At 41.2% G+C, this 20774-nt stretch overlaps 2 protein-coding genes across 4 annotated transcripts in view; both read right to left on the minus strand.

The window, feature by feature from the left end:
• Positions 1 to 1062: 1062 nt before the first annotated feature.
• LOC143517698 (uncharacterized) lies at positions 1063 to 2042 on the minus strand. The gene is made up of 2 exons (XM_077010450.1): positions 1695 to 2042; positions 1063 to 1576 (listed from the first exon to the last, which is right to left on the minus strand). Exons 1-2 carry the CDS (start codon positions 2031 to 2033, stop codon positions 1196 to 1198), a joined length of 720 nt encoding a protein of 239 aa, XP_076866565.1. The 5' UTR covers positions 2034 to 2042; the 3' UTR covers positions 1063 to 1195.
• A 6691-nt stretch (positions 2043 to 8733) lies between these two features.
• LOC143517689 (uncharacterized) overlaps positions 8734 to 20774 on the minus strand; it is a 121106-nt gene continuing 109065 nt past the window's right edge. For 2 of the 3 annotated variants that reach the window (XM_077010432.1, XM_077010431.1), the window contains exons 9-23: positions 15451 to 15647; positions 15150 to 15324; positions 14549 to 14826; positions 13831 to 14386; positions 13484 to 13680; positions 13159 to 13368; positions 12702 to 12890; positions 12316 to 12605; positions 11880 to 12151; positions 11574 to 11693; positions 11273 to 11457; positions 10895 to 11055; positions 10448 to 10693; positions 10009 to 10174; positions 8734 to 9720 (exon numbers count right to left, since the gene is read on the minus strand). In XM_077010432.1, coding sequence (XP_076866547.1) covers positions 9613 to 9720; positions 10009 to 10174; positions 10448 to 10693; positions 10895 to 11055; positions 11273 to 11457; positions 11574 to 11693; positions 11880 to 12151; positions 12316 to 12605; positions 12702 to 12890; positions 13159 to 13368; positions 13484 to 13680; positions 13831 to 14386; positions 14549 to 14826; positions 15150 to 15324; positions 15451 to 15647 — 3350 coding nt within the window. In that variant the 3' untranslated portion in view covers positions 8734 to 9612. The remainder of the gene's footprint in view (positions 9721 to 10008; positions 10175 to 10447; positions 10694 to 10894; positions 11056 to 11272; positions 11458 to 11573; positions 11694 to 11879; positions 12152 to 12315; positions 12606 to 12701; positions 12891 to 13158; positions 13369 to 13483; positions 13681 to 13830; positions 14387 to 14548; positions 14827 to 15149; positions 15325 to 15450; positions 15648 to 20774) is intronic. The other variant, XM_077010433.1, reaches the window with a different exon arrangement.

Consider the following 20774-nt stretch of genomic DNA (forward strand, 5'->3'; position numbering starts at 1 on the left):
GTTTGAATCTCACTAAACATTCTAACTGAAATAAATCTTCGCGATAAAGAATAAACGTTGTATTTGTAGTAGGCGTACGTGCTGTGCAATTTTCTCAAGGCAAACCAGACAGAGACTAGCCAGTTTTATATGTTTCATTCGCACATAATTGCATTCGCATTTTATGCTTACTTCATCGCACTAAAGAATAAACTACAATAATGTGCTCGTTGTAGGCATACGTGTTGTGCGATTTTCACAAGGCAAACCAGACAATGACTAGTCCATTTTATGAGTGTCAAGCGCCGACCACCGCTCTCCTTTCCAAGGAAATTCAGCCTGGGCAGTTCATCTGTATATCACAGCTTCAAGAAGCAATTCAAACGTTACAATCTATATTTCTTTATAGCGCGAAGATAATTATTCATATGCTGAATAGGAATGAATCATTTGGTTTGAATCGCGCTAAACATTCTAAGTGAAATAAATCCTCGCGTTGTTTTTGTATTAGGCATACGTGCTGTGCAATTTTCTCAAAGCACACCAGACACAGACTAGCCAGTTTTATATGTTTCATTCGCATTTTATGCTTACTTCATCGCACTAAAGAATAAACTACAATAATGTGCATGTAGTAGGCATACGTGTTGTGCGATTTTCACAAGGCAAAAGCGCCGACCACCGCTCCATTTCCAAGGAAATTCAGCCTGGCCAGTTCATCTGTATATAACAGCTTCAAGAAGAATAAACAATCCATTTGTAGTAAGCATACGTGTTATGTGATTTTGTATGTGTTTCATATGTTTTTTATGCTTACACTAAAGAATAAACAATGCGTTGGCGGTACGTGTAGTGCGATGGCAAATTCACAGAATCGTGCTGCAGAGTAAACATATATACATTTTGAATCCACTACAAACTTGTAAGATACCAGTCAATCTGTGTACCTATATTTTTTGTAATGTAACATACTTGCACATTGTGTTAGAGTTTGAGTATATACACGATTTACAGAAATAATGCCGGTAATAGAACCGTTGTAAAAGTTTTATACACACACACACACACCCCACCCAGTAATAACAACAATAAAGATATTCTTGCCTTAGCAATGACAGGGTAAAACAAATGTGTGATGCAGAACAACAATATTTTTATTAGAAAAATAGAAATCTCATTTGAAATACAGCCAAGTGCGCTTTGAGCATCCCGCAAGCTAACAGTTGCTACATATCCATGGCCCATCCTTTCTACATTTTCGACAGGTGTACTTGGCGCACACAGCACACCGCTCCGAGCTGTGATTCCTGTTGCAGTGTATCTGCACCTGGCACTGCGTCGTCTTTCCAGGAGCAGGTGGAGGTCGTTGCTTTTTCGCCATTGTCTTTTCCTGTAAGAATCGACGCCGAAGTTCCTCAGCAAGAGCATGTAAAAAGTCTCTTCTGCTCTCCGTGGACCTCGTGCATGTCGTATACAAAACATGTGCATTCATCGCTGCCAAGTCCAGCATGTTGTAGAACACTGCAACAGGCCACCTGCGTGTTCCTGCGCGGACCGTATACCCACGCACCTTCTGGTCCATGATATCCACACCGCACTGCAAAGAAGAAACATAAAAAGGTTATGTTACATTATAAACATTATAATCATTTTGTCTGACATATATGACATAAAAATTCAATAATGTGACATTATTTATCATCATATACGCATACCTTCATGCTGTTGTAGTCCGTGATCGTGTTTGGTTTCCTTTTGCGGCCTTCGGAGATCGTGACTTGTTTGTGCATTGTGCTGAGAATGCAGACTGCCTTGTTTTTTTTTGGAGCATACGCTGTCAGTATGGCACTTCCTGATGTGTACACATGTGTGGAGAATTCCTCACGTCCCTTGGTGTTTTTTGCTGGAGGAGGAATTTCTCTTCTGATCTTGTTGATTGTCCCAAGCAGAGCTGTGTTGCATGCAAGCAGTCTGTTGGCCAGAGACAGGGATGTGAAGTAGTTGTCAGTGGTGACGGTTCTGCCCTTGTCCAGATATGGTTCCATGAGTCTCATGACAACGTTCTCTGACAGTCTTTCTCCCTTGGGACGACTGGGGTCCTTTCCCAAATATGGAAGAGCATTACACATATACTTGGTCTTCAAATCAGCAGCAATCCAAAACTTTATGCCAAACTTGTCAGGTTTTGTAGCGATGTATTGCAGGAAAGGACAGCGGACCTTGGTTGGAAAGAGCTGCTCATCAACGGTGATGTGTTGTCCTGGCGTGTAACACAGAGTGCAGTTACGTACAAAACATTGCCAGATGTCCGAGATTGCAGCAAATCTGTCGCTCTTTACACGTTCCGCACGGGTGTCCTTGTCATCGAAGCGCAAGTACCGCATGATTTCTTTGTAGCGGTCACGCGACATCGTGTCCTTGATTGCAGGCACAGCGTATTTCTTAGACCAACAATCGGCCACCGCTCCAACCGGGCAGAGTATTGCCCGCAGAAAAAGCACTGCGATGAAAGCCATCAACTCGCTGACAGACAGGTTCCAGCTCTGATCCGCTCTGTGGGCTTCATGGACCGTGCAGTGTGTGATTGTCCTCAGCATCTCTATGTCGATCAAACACAGAAAGCTCTGCAACCTGCTTGTGATTCTGCGCTGTAGAAGTAAAATAAAAATCATATCACTTGTATGTAAAAAAATAGGAAATATAAAATAATTATTTTTTTTCATCTTTACATCTACAAAAGAGGAAATATAGTTGGCCATCCGTGATAACATTACTTATATGTAAAAAAAGAAGAGGAAATATAATATAAATATATTTATAAAATATAACAAAGAGGAAATATAGCTGGCCAAATTCAGTTCAATGCTTTTTCCTATGTACATCCGTGATAACATTACTTATATGTAAAAAAAAAGAGGAAATATAATATAAATATATTTATAAAATATAACAAAGAGGAAATATAGCTGGCCAAATTCAATTCAATGTTTTTTCCTATGCACTACACTACAACATGCACTACAGTTTCATCTATACAAAAGAGGAAATATAGCTGGCAAAATTCACCTCTGTACTTTTCTTGTATACATCTACGAAAAGAGTTTTTTACATTACCTTGGCATGCTCTGTAGGTCCTGCGGTCTCACTGAACGTAAAAGTGGTGCTGCCGTGTCCAAGACTTCTTACAACATCAGTCTTTTCCCAAGCGGTTCCATCTTTTGCGTTTATGTTCGTTGCAGGCTTACTGACATCCTTAGCAACAGAACGCTTCTTTCGTGGAGGGCTACGGTTTTCTTCATCCGATTGTCCACTCGTATGTGCGCCAGTTGAAAGTGCCAGATCGGAGTCTTCAGCACTAAAACAAAGTTCCTCTCCTCCGTCGGAATCATAGTCATCCATTGCGTTCAGAAGAGCCAAAGCTTGCAAAGGAGTGTAAATCCTCTTGTGTGCCATCGTAGTGTCCGTGTCTTCCTCGCAGAACAAGAAAAATATATGAAATGACTCACCTGTGTTTGTGTGTCCGTTTTTATCCCAGCTTGGAGAAGACCACACCCCACCCATCTTCAACAAGTGTAAATTGTGAACCTTCACGGCGGCTGATGCAAAGGCGCTAATGACATGCGTATCGATACCCGCTAATCACTAACCGATACTTGCGCATTTCCATTTCTTTATATCTGATGGATGAATAGATGTATAGATGAATGGATAATCAGTCAGTCTCTGAGTTAAAATTTAATTTAATTGTTCTGTAATTATCTGGAATTAGGTGGAAAAACAAAATTGATATGGCTAGAATTTTTATATAAGTAGTGCTGTTTCATAAAAGCAGAACATAAATAACATGTAGGCTACAATGCCTATATTTGACTTTCTCTAAATATCTATATACAGATAGAATATATATCATTTTTATGATATTTCAGAGATTATTTTGTGGCATTTCCTGTCTATGTAGCAGTGCAAATTATATATATTCTCTACCTGTAAATTAGTGCTGTTTCGTAACGGACGAATTGCAGAAATAACATGCATACAATGTTTGATTCTGTCTAAATATCTAGATACGGATAGAATATATATAATTTGTACTGATTGATTTCGATTTTTACTTCATTTTAGATAATACTTGGATAGTATAAAACAAATAACTTCTAGCACATACGCCTACTACAAGTACAACGTTTATTCTTTAGCGCGAAGATTTATTTCAGTTAGAATGTTCAGCGCGGGGTCGGCGCTTCAAAGGAAGCGTAAAATACGTATGAAACACATATAAAATGGGCTAGTCATTGTCTGGTTTGCCTTGTGAAAATCACACAACACGTATGCCTACTACAAATACAACGTTTATTCTTTAGTGCGAAGAAGTAAGCATGAAATGTTTTTGAAACACATAAAATGGGCTAGTCAGTGTCTGGTTTGCCTTGTGAAAATCGCACAACACGTATGCCTACAACGAGCACATTATTGTAGTTTATTCTTTAGTGCGATGAAGTAAGCATACAATGCGTATGAAACACATAAAATTGGCTAGTCAGTGTCTGGTTTGCCTTGTGAAAATCGCACAGCACGTACGCCTACTACAAATACAACGTTTATTCTTTATCGCGAAGATTTATTTCAGTTAGAATGTTTAGCGAGATTCAAACCAAAAGATTAATTCCTATTCATCATAGGAATAATTACCTTCGCGCTATAAAAAAAAGATAGTTTCACGGGTTGTAACTTTCGAATTGCTTCTTGAAGCTGTGATATACAGATAAGCTGGTTTTCTGTGGAAAGGAGAGCGGGGGTCTGCGCGGTTTGCCTGCGAAACTCCTCGTACTTTTAGCCATATTAGTGTTTGACCTGCTGCCTCAGTGCTCCGCATTTGCATAATAAAAGGATGGCTAATTGCTAGCAAGAAGGAGGGGTGATGTCCTGGAGATCCTGAAATTTCAGTCTTGCTAGTGTTAATCAGTGTTGTGAGCTCTTTTTGCGATATAGGATCGAAGCCATTTAGCTCAGTAATATTTTCGGATGTGTAGTTACTATTACCTATACTACTGGAGTTGGATTGGAGGTTAGGCTGTGATGTGTTATGACTGTTTGGATATTATCTATTTTATTATTGAAAAAGTAAAAAAAATTGTCACTAGTGTGTTTAAGTGTTGTATTAGAACTAGTGTAGTTGATATTTCTTGTTAGTTTTTTTATATGGTCGCGAAGAGAAATCTTTTGGTTATTTTTGTTGTTTTCTATTAGTAATGAATAGTATGAGGCTCTAGCTTTCATTAGGGCATGTTGATATTTGACTACGGCGTCTTTCCATGTGATTCTAAACAGTTCTAGTGAGGTGGATCTCGATTTGCGCTCCACTGTTGGAGCTGTCTGTTTTAGAAGACGAGTGTTGTCGTTATACCATGGTGCAAGCTTTTTCTCCCTAATTAATTTTGTTTTAACTGGAGCTACACTGTCTAAGGTATTGCTGATTGTGGAATAAAACTGTTGTGCTGCCTGTTCCAATTAATTGGGCTGCTATGGCATAGTGTTCGGTAACTCTGGCAGTATGTTTACAAATGTTGCTGCGGTGTCGGATGTGATAGTGCGTGTGGTTTTTATATGGCGCATTTGATGTACATTGTATAAAGCTATTTCATATATCAGTAGCGAATGATCTGAAATGGCGTCATTTTGGGGGATGATTGCCAAATGTTCTATGTTTAACCCGTAAGTAAGTATTAAGTCTAAGGTGTGTTTACAGCGGTGAGTAGGCCCTGTCACATTTTGGGTTATACCTACTGAGTCCAGGATGGAATTGAATGCTGGTTTCAGTGGGTCTGATTCATTTTCATAATGAATGTTGAAATCACCCACAATTACAAATCTCTCAACGGTTAAGAATAATTCCAAAAGAAACTCAGCAAATTCCTGAAGAAATTCTGAGTAAGGACCCGGCGGTCGATAGATGGTCACTAATTTAAGCTTTGCCTTATTGCCTATGAGATTATTGCCTATTTCACCTGTCAGAGCCTCGAATGAGTTAATAGAGGTGGCTGGTTTTACAGTAAGACCAATATCTGTCATATATTGTGGCTATTCCACCTCCACGCCCAGTGATATGGGGCTGATGTACATAACTGTAGGAGGAGCTGCTTCATTAAAACTTACATATTCGTCTACTCTAGCCCATGTTAAATAGAGTGCATTTAGTCTGTTATCTAAGATTATTTCATTTACTATTACAGCTTTTGATGCAAGTGATCTAATGTTTAGAAGTCCTAGCCTTAGCATAACATTGCTACTCACTTCAGGTTGATTATTAAGTTTTATTTTGATTAGATTTTTTAAATATATCGCCCTGTTATTCCTACACCTACACGGCTAACTGACACAGTCTCAATGGTTTGGTAAATAGGGAAGTAAGTTCTACTTAGCTGATTTGTGTGGTTTGTTGTGGCTGGTCAGGCCTGGCGTAGCACGTCCTCGATGTTCCTGGAGAGGACTGCCGAGCCTAGGCGACTGGGGTGAAGTCCATCTCGGCGGTAGAGTGATGGAAACTCTCCCATTTGTTATGTAGTCCACGTCGACGCTGCCACAGGTGTCCCGGAGCCAGCTGTGGAGACATAAGAGACGACTGTATAACTCGCACCCTCGCTGGAACATTGGAAGCGGCCCGGAGACGACGAGTCTGGCCAACGTCTTCTTCCGTGCGGTGTCCAGAAGCGAGCGGTAGTGCTCTTTGAGGATCTCGCTGTGCCGGGCGAAGGTGTCGGCAGCCCCCACGTGAAGGACGACGGTGCCGAAGTCATCTCGCTGCTTCAGCGCAGAGGGAAGCTGCCTGGCCACATCCAGGACACGAACGTGAAAATGGAAGACAGGTACAGTTCAAGTCAAGGCTGTGGCAGACCAAGCAAAATCTCGAATAAACAGAAGCGAAGGATGTTGAGAACAGTCAGTCAACCCACAGACCAGCACCAAAGACCTACAACATCATCTTGCTACTGATGATCTGTGCATCCATACAGATGCTGTATGGAAGAGTGATGCAGAGGAAGCCTTTTCTCCATCCACATCACAAACAGAGATGCTTGAGGTATGCTAAAGCACATTTGGACGAGCCAGCTTCATTTTGGAATAAGGTGCTGTGGATTGATGACTAAAATAGAGTTATTTGGCCATAACAAGGGATGTTATGCATGGAGGAAAAAGAACACATCACTCCAAGAAAAACACCTGCTACCTACAGTGAAATGTGGTGGTGGTTCCATCATGCTGTGGGGCTATGTGGCCATTACAGGGAATCTTGTTAAAGTTGAGGGACGCATGGATTCCAAACAATATCAGCTGATTCTGGAGACCAATGTCCAGGAATCAATGACAAAGCTGAAGGTGCGCCAGGGCTGGATCTTCCAACAGGACAACAACCCTAAATACTGCTCAACATCTACTAAGGCATTCATGCAGAGGAACAACATTCTGGAATGGCCATCTCAGTCCCCAGACCTGAATTTTATTGAAAATCTGAGGTGTCAATTAAAGAGAGCTGTCCATGCTCAGAAACAATCATACCTGAATGAACTAGAGATGTTTTGTAAAGAAGAATGGTCTACAATACCATCAGCCACAATTCAGACTCTGATTAGAAGCTATAGAAAGCGTTTAGAGACTGTTATTTCTGCAAAAGGAGGATCTACTAAATATTAAGTGGTTTTTTTTGGGTGCCCAAACTTATGCACCTGCCTATTTTTGTTTAGCCAATTATTGCACACTTTGTGTAAATCATATAAACTTCATTTCACCTCTCAAATATCACTGTGTTTATCCCCTATATGGTATATTTAACTGAATTTTTTTTATCCAAACATTCAATGATTTATAAAGGTAAATCAGGAAAATTACCAAGGGTGCCCAAACTTTTGCATCCCACTGTATGTATCAGATGCACAGGAAACATCTCTACAGACAAAATATAGGTCTACAGTTGTAGGCTAAAAGACCAAATGAGCAATACATACTCACAATGCTTTCAATGACATGAGATGCATGTATACATAACTGGATTAGCTCAGACACAATAAACCATAGCTGTCTCCCTCTCTCTGCTTAACTCTCTCACTCTAATGGTTATGCACATGAACTAATTTGCTGCTACTGACCCCTGTGGTTCTTAAATGAATTACAACTAAGCACATAAACACAAATTACTTAACGTAAACATAGAACAAAGTTCCTAAATTAATTGTAACAGAACACACATCTTCTTCGTTCTATATTTAACTACATGTATTATCTCTTACATATTACATGTATAACTCTTTCCTGACACCCGTGTGTTGTGAATCTGTTCTCCCAGTGCTGGACTATGGAACTCTGAGGGCTGTACAAATTTATAATCCTGTCTATGAACCCTGAAGGCTCTGATCTACATCTAGAGATGATTTCAGAAACCTTAACACACCCTAGTGATCACTAGTGAGTGTGTTAACTGCACAGATGGGTAAATGCGGATAACAAATTTCGATTGAGGTGAAAATCACAATTGACAAAATATGGCACATTTAAAGATTATTAGTAGTTTTTCAGTATGTAGTTATGTTAGCGCCACTAATTTGACAGTTGTGGGGTTTTGGTGTATGTGTGTGGCTTTTTAACTGAACATCCATCATTTAATAATAACAAAAACACCTTGTCTGTATTTTCATGTCTACATGGCCATTTCAGAACTATCAAATGTGTATAGTACATTACCAAACAGTAAAGAACACCATAAAAATGTAAAAAATATTTATTGCAAGATAATAAGTACTATTTTTACATTTGTTCTTAAAAGGAACATTTGCTAAAAAAATACAATCCAAGAATATCATTGTAAAATCATTCTGACATTCCAATAACATCACAACATTCATGTGCTTCTTTCACAAGTCAGTGTAATCTGGAATTATAATCCTGATCATTTTCTCATAGCAGATGATGATAAAAATAAGAAACTTATTATACATGCCGCAGCAGAAAAATGTAAAGGCAAATATCGGATAATTAAGTATTGTTGATTTCACCAGAAAGATTATAGTAAATAACATTTTGTAATCAGAGAGAGATGGTAGTGGTGTGACACTAGATATTTTCTCTAACAGCAGACTGGACTGTAGTTCTGTTATTCAGTGTTTCTGCTCAGATTGTCATCAGAAAAGGATCAGCGTGGTCTGGTGGGATCAAGATTGTGGGTAGTCTGCTGGGATCAAGGATCTGGGTAGTCAGGACATCCCAGTGACACTGTAATCTGCTCTAGAGCCCAACATCCTGACAAAAAATCTGAAGATATCGGTGTGCTTTTAAAGCCAAGGACAGATTACCTCAAATATGTCAGAGTACTGTACTGTCACTGTCCTGATACTGTAAAGTGTTCATGGAGTTTGAATAGAATGTCTGTTCTTTACACCCTCATTCTGAGTACTGAATGAAGCTACTGATGAACACACACTCCAGCTAAAGTTAAACATAGCTGTCTGTGTCCAGCAGTGAACTCTGAGCTTCACCTGTGGCAGCACTGTGACTACTTATCTCACTCCAGTAGTCTACAAATAAAATTACACATAAAACTACACATAAGAAAACCTGGAGAACCATGGAAAGCAGTGTGATGGTTCATCTTCTGCTTTTCTCAGGCCTGATGAACGGCCCCATGGAGATGGAGGAGGTGTCATGGATGTCCACAGACCTCGCAGCTCTGTGGTGATGTCCAGGGTGACAGTGCTAGAAAAAGAAAATGTAGAAAATGAATGAAAAATCCTTTCCAAGAACTTTCACACCAGTTACAATCCAATTACTGTATAAATGTGAGTGGCTTATAGGATTAAATTAACTGATGAAGCTATCAAAATGCCTTATATGCTAGCTATGCCATTGATCCATATACCATAAAACACGACCAATGCAGATCAGAGACTTGGGTGACAATAAACCTCCAGAGACAGGAGACATTTACACGTATTTACATGTATCATGGAACTGTGTGATTCACTGACAGATGTCAGAACTCACCGCTACACAGTTGTTGCTCTGCAGAAGGCAAAGGTGAATGGAGCAGTGAATGAAGACCTTGTTATAGGACTCGTCGTTAAAGGCAAACATCTCGAAGGAGAATCGGCCGGTTGTGGAGACTCCGTTCTGAAGGACTCGTACTGTTTTATCTTCTCGATTAGGACACCTATAAAAATTTGGGATAATTCAAATTACTTCAATTCAAATCTATGCTTTATGATATTGTGTTAAATGTATACATTTGATTCTCGTTCTGGGATCTGCCATCATGCAGAATTTAGTTCCAGGTTCACAGTAACAGACATGACTTAATCAAGGCTTTCAGAAGCTCCTGATTATTAGAGACAGGTGTGTTGGAGCTAATCTCTGAAGCCTGTAGGTTGTTAAGAACCACACTTGGCAACCCCTGCTATGGGTACAGAAAGTCAAAGTGTCTTACTGTTTAATAATCAGGTCCCAGCGGACACCATAGTTGCGGTCATTCACAGGGGTGGCCCAACATGAATCAATCACTGTAGCAATCTGACGACTGTCCACCCCCTGGACATACACTCCCACATAGACCCGCTGGTCCACCTTCACTTCTGCACTGCCGTTGTAAGGGAGGGTGAAACCAGGATCCTGATAGGGAATCATCCTGACCTGGTACATCCCCAAAACACCTGGAAGGTTCTTGTATATTGTACTGTAGAAGAGTACAACCACAGATCAATTAGTAACTGGCAAACTTGATATCCTGTCAGTCTGTACAAAAATGAAACCATAGAAATGTAATAACTGTTCTGTCAATACAACTACATCATTACACGCATGTCTATGCTTATTTTATAAACCTTAAACACTGTTCAACAGTGTCAGGGCTCAATTAAACACTTGTGCGTTTCACCTCTGTAGAGGGGTGAATGATGGGTCCATCGTAAGTGTCTGAGTGAGTGCATAAACACAGGAGAATTGCAGTTGTAGCATGTTCTGTCTGTTAACGCTGCTTTCTGTTGAGTTGACTGTCATCTGGATAGAGTTCTCGTAGATGAAGTGAGTGCCATTTGCCTGTGGATATTGATAAAATTTACATTTAGTCAGGAAAACAAGTTAATGTAAATGTAATAAATACACAACATTTCTTCACACAACATATATGACAAATGAACTTAGATTCAGTGGTTTTTGCATTAATGACCTCTGACTGGTTGGATTAGTGAGGGTCCTATATATGATGTTTACTTATTTATCAGAAACCAGTCTGCATAACTAGTGTTTAATGTACCGTGAGGTTTGTGCCACAGATGTGATCATCATTATCAAAATGGAAGACCAGTCTGCCATTCTGGACTGTTCCTCTGCAGCTGGGGTCACTCAGGTGTAAAGTGTGGACAGAGAAACCAGCTTCAAAGAGCTGACAGCGTGACAGAGACATGGTGCCTGAGCTGCTATCACACACTTCAACAGCGTCTGGAACAGAGAGGGGAGGTGAAGTACTGGAGCGTGAAAAGTCATGTTCTTCAAATGGTGTCAAAGAAAATACTTTGAGCATGTTTCCACATCATTGTATTAAAATGTGCTTTCACCATAAGTCTCTGGGTTTGGTCTTGGGTCATCCTGATTACAGAAGCAGCCATGGACACCCTCCATCTCCCCACACCACTCATCCTCAGTGCAGTTCACCTCCTCACAGTGGTCCACCAGTGCTATAAAGAGGAATACATTAAATTGTTAATCCAATAGCCAATAAAAAAACAATAACTTGCAGTGACAATATTCAATATTTTTCCCCAAATAATGCAGAGTATTAACCCGATATATATTTAATGTACATTCTTGACTAACAGAAATCTTAAGAAAAGCATTTTAAAATTCCTCAATACCCAACTTACAGCAAGAAAGGTCAGAGCGCCAGTCTGAGATCTGGACCTGCACCATGGAACAAGCAGCCTCATAGGCCCCCACAGCTGAACACAGCATGTGATTGGTTGATGGGTAGGCACACAGGTCATACACACAGGAAGTGAAGTAAGGGGCAGGGTTGACATGGCCATGGCAGAGGTGGAAGGGTCCAGTGGTGTTAGTGATGATGCTGCAGCGGTCAGAGTACTCCTCTCTGTGGGCACACTCATCTACATCTATTGTCTGGTCATCAGCTCCACATCTGGAAAGGAAAGAGAGTGTTCAGGGTTTAAAATAGGAAGTTTATCATGAAGCATGAGCAGAGATGGTAGAATATTGGCTCTAGCAAATAGTTATTGAAAGTAAAATTTTTAATTTATATTGATTCTGAATTAAGTCTGTCATATCCAAATAGGGTTTATCTACCCTGGGCTGCTGGAGTTTGATTTCCAGCTGTTTCCAAAAACAGTGTCATCAACGGTCAGCGCGCTGCTGGGCAAAGTCTTGTCATCTGATGGGTCTCCATTATTGTTTCCACACATTCCACACACAGATCCACTGAAACTTGGACCCAGTCTCACAGAAAGGGTAGAACTACCATCATAGTAGACCAGGAGCTCACGTGATGCATTCACAACCACTAAATTTAGCTGCTGATGAATTTCAGCAAGATCGCCAATTTTAAAAGGCAATGAGTTCACAGGTTTCCCATCAACCTGGAGAAAGACAAGAATATGTTAAATACAAATTAAATACATTACAGACTGTCATTTAGCTTTTGATGTAAACAGTGTAATCTACAATACAAATACCTTTACTATCTTGTTTTGTCCAATAGAGATCTGTGTGTGTTGAGCTCCTTGATTTAGCCACACATCCACTACAGACACAGATGACATGTCCATGTCTATATGGTTTACGTTAGTGGCCACCACACGGAATCCCAGGTCACTGTTACCCACAAACCCACAGGTGTGGGAAATCTCATATGAACAAGTGCCCTGGAAGAATAATTTCAGGATGTTATAAAGGTGAACAAGTTTCTACTCAAAAGAAATTACATGATCTCCTATGAAGCTAAATTTCAGGGCACATTGAGATCATATTGCATATAGGATTTTATGTGATTATTTTTGTCATCCATTTACAGTGTGTGTATTTTTTCATAGTTTTTTCAGCATTTAATGCACCTGTTTGTAAATATGGCATATTGTAATATTAGCAGATTATCCAAAGTAAACTCTGAGCAATGAAATGACCCGTTCTTGCCTGAAAGGTGGTGAGAGCTCCATCAAAGGTGAGGTAATGGGAGTCTCCCCACACCATGCAGGAGGACATTTGGCTGTAGCAACCACGCTGCCCATTCCTGACTGCACACTCCTCAGAGGGAGAGCAGGAGGTGGAGACGCAGCTCAGCTCATTGGTAGCAGAACACTCACAGTGCTGGGAACATTCTGGAGTCCAGAACTGCTCACCTAGCTGCAAGAAAAAGACACTGCAATTAGTTCCATCAAAGCACACAAATGATCTTTTAGTATAAATTTATGATTGTACCTCAACTGCACAACATTCATTGCAAAATATAAGAACGTACATGAAAGTAGAGTCCATCGTAGAGACAGCCACACTGGTCCACTGATACACAGAGACCTCCACTCCTCATGAAGCCTTCATCACAGAAACAGCCCTCTGAACATGTCCTCTCACATACAGCATCAGTGCTGCTGGCACAGGTGTGCCCACAGTCTGTGCCACACAGCTCATAGTGACTGTTCACAGGACAATCCATGCCTGACAAAGTAAGACAAAGAAGTAGGTCGTGCAATGTGATATATCTCTCTACTGAGCAATAGTAGATATATTTCCATTATATGAGTATAACCTCTCCCATACTGTGAGGACAACTAACCATTTGAAATGGGTTTCTTTCAAGTGACTTACGGCAGGTGGAGTTCTGTCTCCAGGGATAGACCGTTGCATTGGCAGAATGGCAGGCACTGACATAGGTCTGGATGGAACGGCACAGTACATCGTTACTGTACCCAGACAGGCAAACATCAAATACGCAGTCATTGTAGTAGGCTTGAGGGTCCACATAGTCATGGCAGAAGCTGAAGGGACCGTGTCTGTCCCTGATGATCTCACACTGTGTCTGTGCCCTAGTTTGGTCTGGGCATGATGAACATGAGTCTCCACACCCATCACTGCACACTGTGTCATTCTCGACTCTCCAGCTGGCTCCAAACTGGGAAGCTGAAGTCTCCAGTTCACCTGAGCGTGTGAGGAAGTCGTCACTCGTCTGGCCGTTGTAGTTACCACACAGACCACAGGTGGCTCCACTGTAATTTACAGGGACAGTGATCCGCGCCACCCAAGAGCCATCGTAACTCACACTAAGGCCAAAGTCAGTTGTAATGAAAGTGTTCATTCCACTGGAGTAAATGGACACTCGGCCAGAGTCGAGCAGGACAGGAAGGTTCCTGGTCTCATTACCAACCTGATGAAGACAAAAGTCGATCTTGTCTTTAATAAATTCCTCGAAGTATAACAGGGCTTTCATCACATAATAACAGCTTTTAAAAAATGTCTCCCTTTGGCAATTTCTTATTTATTGTTTAAGGTACAATAGTTCAAGCTACTACCTATACTTCCTCCTTACCTTGACAGTGCCATGCATGTTACGTGACATGTGTACCATGTATCCTGAGACAATGACATAAACATCAACAGTGATGGAAACTGGGAGTTTATTCCATGGTTCATTTCTAGCTGAGACATGGAAATATGGTAGTCCTTGAGTATCATTGCATACAGTTGCCAGAATGTATCGACAAGTGCCCTGGAAGTCAAATTTGCGCCCGTCAAAAGAGGTGTAGTGGGGGTCCCCTGAAGCAGAGCACGTGGCACTGGGCGGTGACGGCTTCTCGGAGGTGTGCACTTTTGCAAAAGACAGAAAAGAAGAAAACTTCAAACAGATAAATAAAAAGGGTATTTTTCACTGTTTTAGTTGTTGAGATGTGAGAATATAATTGTACTACCATCTTTTGTCAAATATTTCCATTGCTATTAATAGCTATTTTTAGTCATATTCAGAAAAATGGAAATGCTGAACAAATGTCTCCTCAGTATTTCTTTTTTTAAACACATTATAGATCTGTTTCCACATTTCAAATATTGGATTTATAAAAGACGGGCAGGCAATGATTTGGACAATTTAAAAAGCATCCAACATTTACTCAATGGAAATGTTTGTATTTTACCATTAATAGTAGTGGTGGACATGGTGGTGGGCATTTGGCTGTAGCAGCCACGCTGCCCATTCCTGACTGCACACTCCTCAGAAGGAGAGCAGGAGGTGGAGACGCAGCTCAGGTCATTGGTAGCAGAACACTCACAGTGCTGGGAACATTCTGGAGTCCAGAACTGCTCACCTAGCTGCAAGAAAAAGACACTGCAATTAGTTCCATCAAAGATCTATCAAAGCACACAAATGATCTTTTAGTATAAATTTATGATTGTACCTCAACTGCACAACATTCTTTGCAAATTATAAGAACGTACATGAAAGTAGAATCCATCATAGAGGCAGCCACACTGGTCCACTGGCACACAGAGACCTCCACTCCTCATAAAGCCTTCATCACAGAAACAGCCCTCTGAACACGTCCTCTCACATACAGCATCAGTGCTGCTGGCACAGGTGTGCCCACAGTCTGTGTCACACAGCTCATAGTGACTGTTCACAGGACAATCCATGCCTGACAAAGTAAGACAAAGAATTAGGATGTGCAATGTACTATATCTCTCTACTGTGCAATAGTAGATGTATTTCCATTATATGAGTATAACCTCTCCCATACTGTGAGGACAACTAACCATTTGAAATCAGTTTGTTTCAAATGACTTACGGCAGGTGGAGTTCTGTCTCCAGGGATTGACCGTTGCATTGGCAGAATGGCAGGCACTGACATAGGTCTGGATGGAACGGCACAGTACATCGTTACTGTACTCAGACAGGCAAACATCAAATACGCAATCATTGAAGTAGGCTTGAGGGTCCAAATAGTCATGGCAGAAGCTGAAGGGACCCTGTCTGTCCCTGATGATCTCACACTGAGTTTGTGCCCTAGTTTGGTCTGGGCATGATGGACATGAGTCTCCACACCCATCACTGCACACTGCGTCATTCTCGACTCTCCAGCTGGCTCCAAACTGGGAAGCTGAAGTCACCAGTGCACCTGAGCGTGTGAGGAATTTGTCACTCTTCCGACCGTTGTAGTTACCACACAGACCACACGTGGCTCCACTGTAATTTCGTGGGACAGTGATCCGCGCCACCCAAGAGCCATCATAACTCACACTAAGGCCAAAGTCAGTTGTAATGACAGTGTTCAGTCCACTGGAGTAAACGAACACTCGGCCAGAGTCGAGCAGGACAGGAAGGTTCCTGATCTCATTATCAACCTGATGAAGACAAAAGTTGATAAATTCCTCGAAGAATAACAGGGCTTTCATCACATAACTGCTTTTTAAAAAATGTCTCCCTTTGGCAATATCTTATTTATTGTTTAAGGTACAATAGTTCAAGCTACTAGCTATAATTCCTCCTTACCTTGACAGCACCATGCATGTTGTGTGACATGTGTATCATGTATCCTGAGACAATGACATAAACGCCAACAGTGATGGAAACTGGAAGTTTATTCCATGGTTCATTTCTAGCTGAGACATGGAAATACGGTAGTCCTTGAGTATGATTGCATACAGTTGCCAGAATGTATTGGCAAGTGCCCTGGATGTCAAATATATGCCCATCAAAAGAGGTGTAGTGTGGGTCCCCTGAAGCAGAGCACGTGGCACGGGGCGGTAGCAGTGGAGTGGCAGGTGTTTCTGGAGTGGTGGTTGTTTCTGGAGTGGTAGTTGTATCTGGGATGGTAGTTGTTTCTGGAGTGTCAGTTATTTCCGGAGTGTCAGTTGTTTTCGGAGTGTCCGTTGTATCTGGGATGGTAGTTGTTTCTGGAGTGTCAGTTATTTCCGGAGTGTCAGTTGTTTTCGGAGTGTCAGTTGTTTCTGGAATACCAGGTGTTTCTGGAGTGTCAGTTGTTTCTGGGATTGTAGTTTCTGAGATTGTAGTTTCTGGTGTTGTAGTTGTTTCTGGAGTGTCAGTTGTTTCTGGGATGGTAGTTGTTTCTGAAGTGTCAGTTGTTTCTGGGATGGTAGTTGTTTCTGGAGTGTCAGTTGTTTCTGGGATTGTAGTTGTTTCTGGAGTGGGAGTGGTAGTTGTTTCTGGAATGGTAGTTGTTTCTGTGGTAGGAGTGGTAGTTGTTTCTGGAATGGTAGTTGTTTCTGGAGTGGAAGTTGTTTCTGGAATTGTAGTTTCTGTGATTGTAGTTGTTTCTGGGGTGGGAGTGGTAGTTGTTTCTGGAGTGGCAGTTGTTTCTGGCATGGTAGTTGTTTTTGGCATGGTAGTTGTTTCTGGAGTGGAAGTTGTAGCTGTTTCTGGAATGGTAGTTGTTTCTGGAATGGTAGTTGTTTCTAGGATGGTAGTTTTTTCTGCAATGGTAGTTGTTCCTGGGATGATAGTTGTTTCTGGGATGATAGTTGTTCCTGGGAGTGTAGTTGTTTCTGGAGTGGAAGTTGTAGCTGTTTCTTGAGTGGAAGTTGTTTCTGGAGTGGTAGTTGTTTCTGAAATGGTAGTTGTTTGTCGGGTGGAAGTTGTTTCTCGGGTGGAAGTTGTTTCTGGAATGGCAGTTGTTTCTGGGATGGTAGTTTTTTCTGGAGTGGCAGTGGTAGTTGTTTCTAGAATGGTAGTTGTTTCTGGATTTGTAGTTGTTTCTGGAGTGGAAGTTGTGTCTGGAATGGTAGTTGTTTCCGGAGTGGTAGTGGAAGTTGTTTCTAGAGTGTTAGTTGTTTCTAGGATTGTAGTTGTTCCTGAAGTGCTAGTTGTTTCTGGAATGGTAGTAGAAATTGTTTCTGGAGTGGAAGTTGTTTCTGGGATGGTAGTTGTTTCTGGGATTGTAGTTGTTTCTGGAGTGGAAGTTGTAGCTATTTCTGGAGTGGATGTTGTAGCTGTTTCTGGAGTGGTAGTTGTTTCTAGAGTGGAAGTTGTTTCTGGAATGGAAGTTGTTTCTGGTGTGGTAGTTGTTTCTGGAATGGTTGTTGTTTCTGGGATTGTAGTTGTGTCTGAATTTGTAGTTGTTTCTGGGATTGTAGTTGTTTCTGGAGTGGAAGTTATTTCTAGAATGGTAGTTGTTTCCGGAGTGGTAGTGGAAGTTGTTTCTAGAGTGTTAGTTGTTTCTGGGATTGTAGTTGTTTCTGAAGTGCTAGTTGTTTCTGGAATGGTAGTGGAAGTTATTTCTGGGGTGGAAGTTGTTTCTGGGATGGTAGTTGTTTCTGGGATTGTAGTTGTTTCTGGAGTGGAACTTGTAGCTATTTCTGGAGTGGGTGTTGTAGCTGTTTCTGGAGTGGTAGTTGTTTCTAGAGTGGAAGTTGTTTCTGGAATGGTAGTTGTTTCTCGGGTGGAAGTTGTTTCTGGAGTGGTGGTTGTTTCTGGAATGGTTGTTTCTGGGATGGTAGTTGTGTCTGGATTTGTAGTTGTTTCTGGAGTGGAAGTTGTTTCAGGAATGGTAGTTGTTTTTAGAGTGGTAGTTGTTACTGGGATTGTAGTTGTTTCTGGAGTGGAAGTTATTTCTAGAATGGTAGTTGTTTCCGGAGTGGTAGTGGAAGTTGTTTCTAGAGTGTTAGTTGTTTCTGGGAATGTAGTTGTTTCTGAAGTGTCAGTTGTTTCTGGAGTGTTAGTTGTTTCTGTAGTGGTAGTTGTTTCTGGGATGGTAGTTGTTTCTGGAATGGTAGTTGTTTCTGGGATTGTAGTTGTTTCTGCGGTGGTAGTTGTTTCTGGAGTGCTAGTTTCTGGAGTGTCAGTTGTTTCTGGGATGGTAGTTGTTTCTGGAACTGTAGGTTTTTCGGAAGTGGTAGTGGTAGTTATTTCTGGAATTGTAGTTGTTTCTGGAGTGGAAGTTGTTTCTGGAATGGTAGTTGTTTCAGGAGTGGAAGTTGTTTCTGGAATGGTGGTTGTTTCTAGAATGGTAGTTGTTTCCGGAGTGAAAGTTGTTTCTGGGATGGTAGTTTTTTCTGGGATTGTAGTTGTTTCTGGAATGGCAGTTGTTTCTGGGGTGGTAGTTGTTTCTAGAGTGCTAGTTTCTGGAGTGTCAGTTGTTTCTGGGATGGTAGTTGTTTCTGAAATGGTAGTTGTTTCTGGAGTGGAAGTTGTTTCTGGAATGGTAGTTGTTTCTAGAATGGTAGTTGTTTCCAGAGTGATAGTGGACGTTGTTTCTGGAGTGTTAGTTATTTCTGGAATCGTACTGGAAGTTGTTTCTGGGATGGAAGTTGTTTCTGGATTGGTAGTTGTTTCTGCACTGGTCATTATAGTGGTAGGTGTTGTTTCTGTAGTGGTAATTAGAGTGGTAGATGTTGACTCTGTAGTGGTCATGAAAGTTGTGGGTGTTGACGTGGTAGATGTTGACTCTTCAGGTGTCATTATAGTGGTAGGCATTGTTGTTGTTTCTGGCATGGAAATAATATATTCACAGTTTAAATGCTTTATTTCATTTTTTTTATTGCAAACCAAATCCCAATTAAATTTGGACATTGTGTAAAATGAAACAAAAAAGCAGAATATGATTATTGGCAAATCCTTTTGAACCTATATGGAGGTTAAGTAAATTGGCAGTCACTGACAAATTTTCCCTAAGTGTGTGTTTGTGTTTCTCTGTTCAATAAAGGCAGTTGACTGAGTGTGTGTGTGCAGGAATGTGTGTGTGCTTGTATGCCCAGTGGTGGATGGTGGTCTGTCTTCTCTCCCCTTCCTGCACCACATTCAGTCCCCCAGGGGGCTGTGGATCCCGATAGAGTTTGTTGTGTTATATTATATCCAATTGAATGCACTACAAAGACAATATATTTAATGTTCAAACAATAAACTTTATTTTTTTGCAAATATTCTCTCATTTGGAATTTGATGCCTGAAACATGTTCCAAAGAAATTGGGAGAGGGGCAACAAAAGACTGGTATAGTTGAGGAATGCTCAAAAACACCTGTTTGTAACATTCCACAGGTGAACATGTTAATTGGAAACAGGTAAGTGTCATGATTGGGTATAAAGGGCGCATCCCCTAAAGCAGGGGTCTCCAACCTTTTTGAAACTGGGAGCTACTTCTTGGATACCAATTATTGCGGAGGGCTACCAGATTAGTATGCATCAATCGGGGTGGGGTGGCGAACAAATTTGCGTGTGTCAATTGCTAAGCGGGAAGACCGCTAGCAACCACGGACAATCTATAATAGTAGCAAAAACATAAACGATGCAGCGCTTTGGTGCATGGCACTATAGTGAGCTATTTTTAAAACAAGCCGGCGGGCGACTCATGATGTGGGTGACCCCTGGTTTATTCAATATTGACGGCAGCCTAACTTTTTGATTGACAGCTAATTGAGCAATAGAACACGAGAGGGAGTGTGTTATCGTGAATATATGTACATGCCGTTACTTGACAACGCGTCCGCGGAGTAATACAGAGAATGAGAATACCGTGCTGTTATCGCACATATCTGCAGGGTTAGAACACTTCTCAACCAGTCGGATTGTGAACTAACTGATATATAATTGGCGAATAATCATTTAGTGTTAGAAGGGGAGGGACAACTGAATTTTGATTGGACATAAATTTAAGTAGATTTCTCGATGGGACCAATTAGGTTTACAAATTTATATTTAATTCATTGGCCCTTTGGCGAGCTACTCGGAAAGGGGTGGCGAGCTACTGGTAGCTCGAGAGCGACGTGTTGGAGACCCCTGCCCTAAAGGGTCAGTCGTTCACAAGCAAGA

This window comes from Brachyhypopomus gauderio, chromosome 6 (assembly GCF_052324685.1).
Source record: "Brachyhypopomus gauderio isolate BG-103 chromosome 6, BGAUD_0.2, whole genome shotgun sequence".
Lineage (NCBI taxonomy): Eukaryota > Metazoa > Chordata > Actinopteri > Gymnotiformes > Hypopomidae > Brachyhypopomus > Brachyhypopomus gauderio.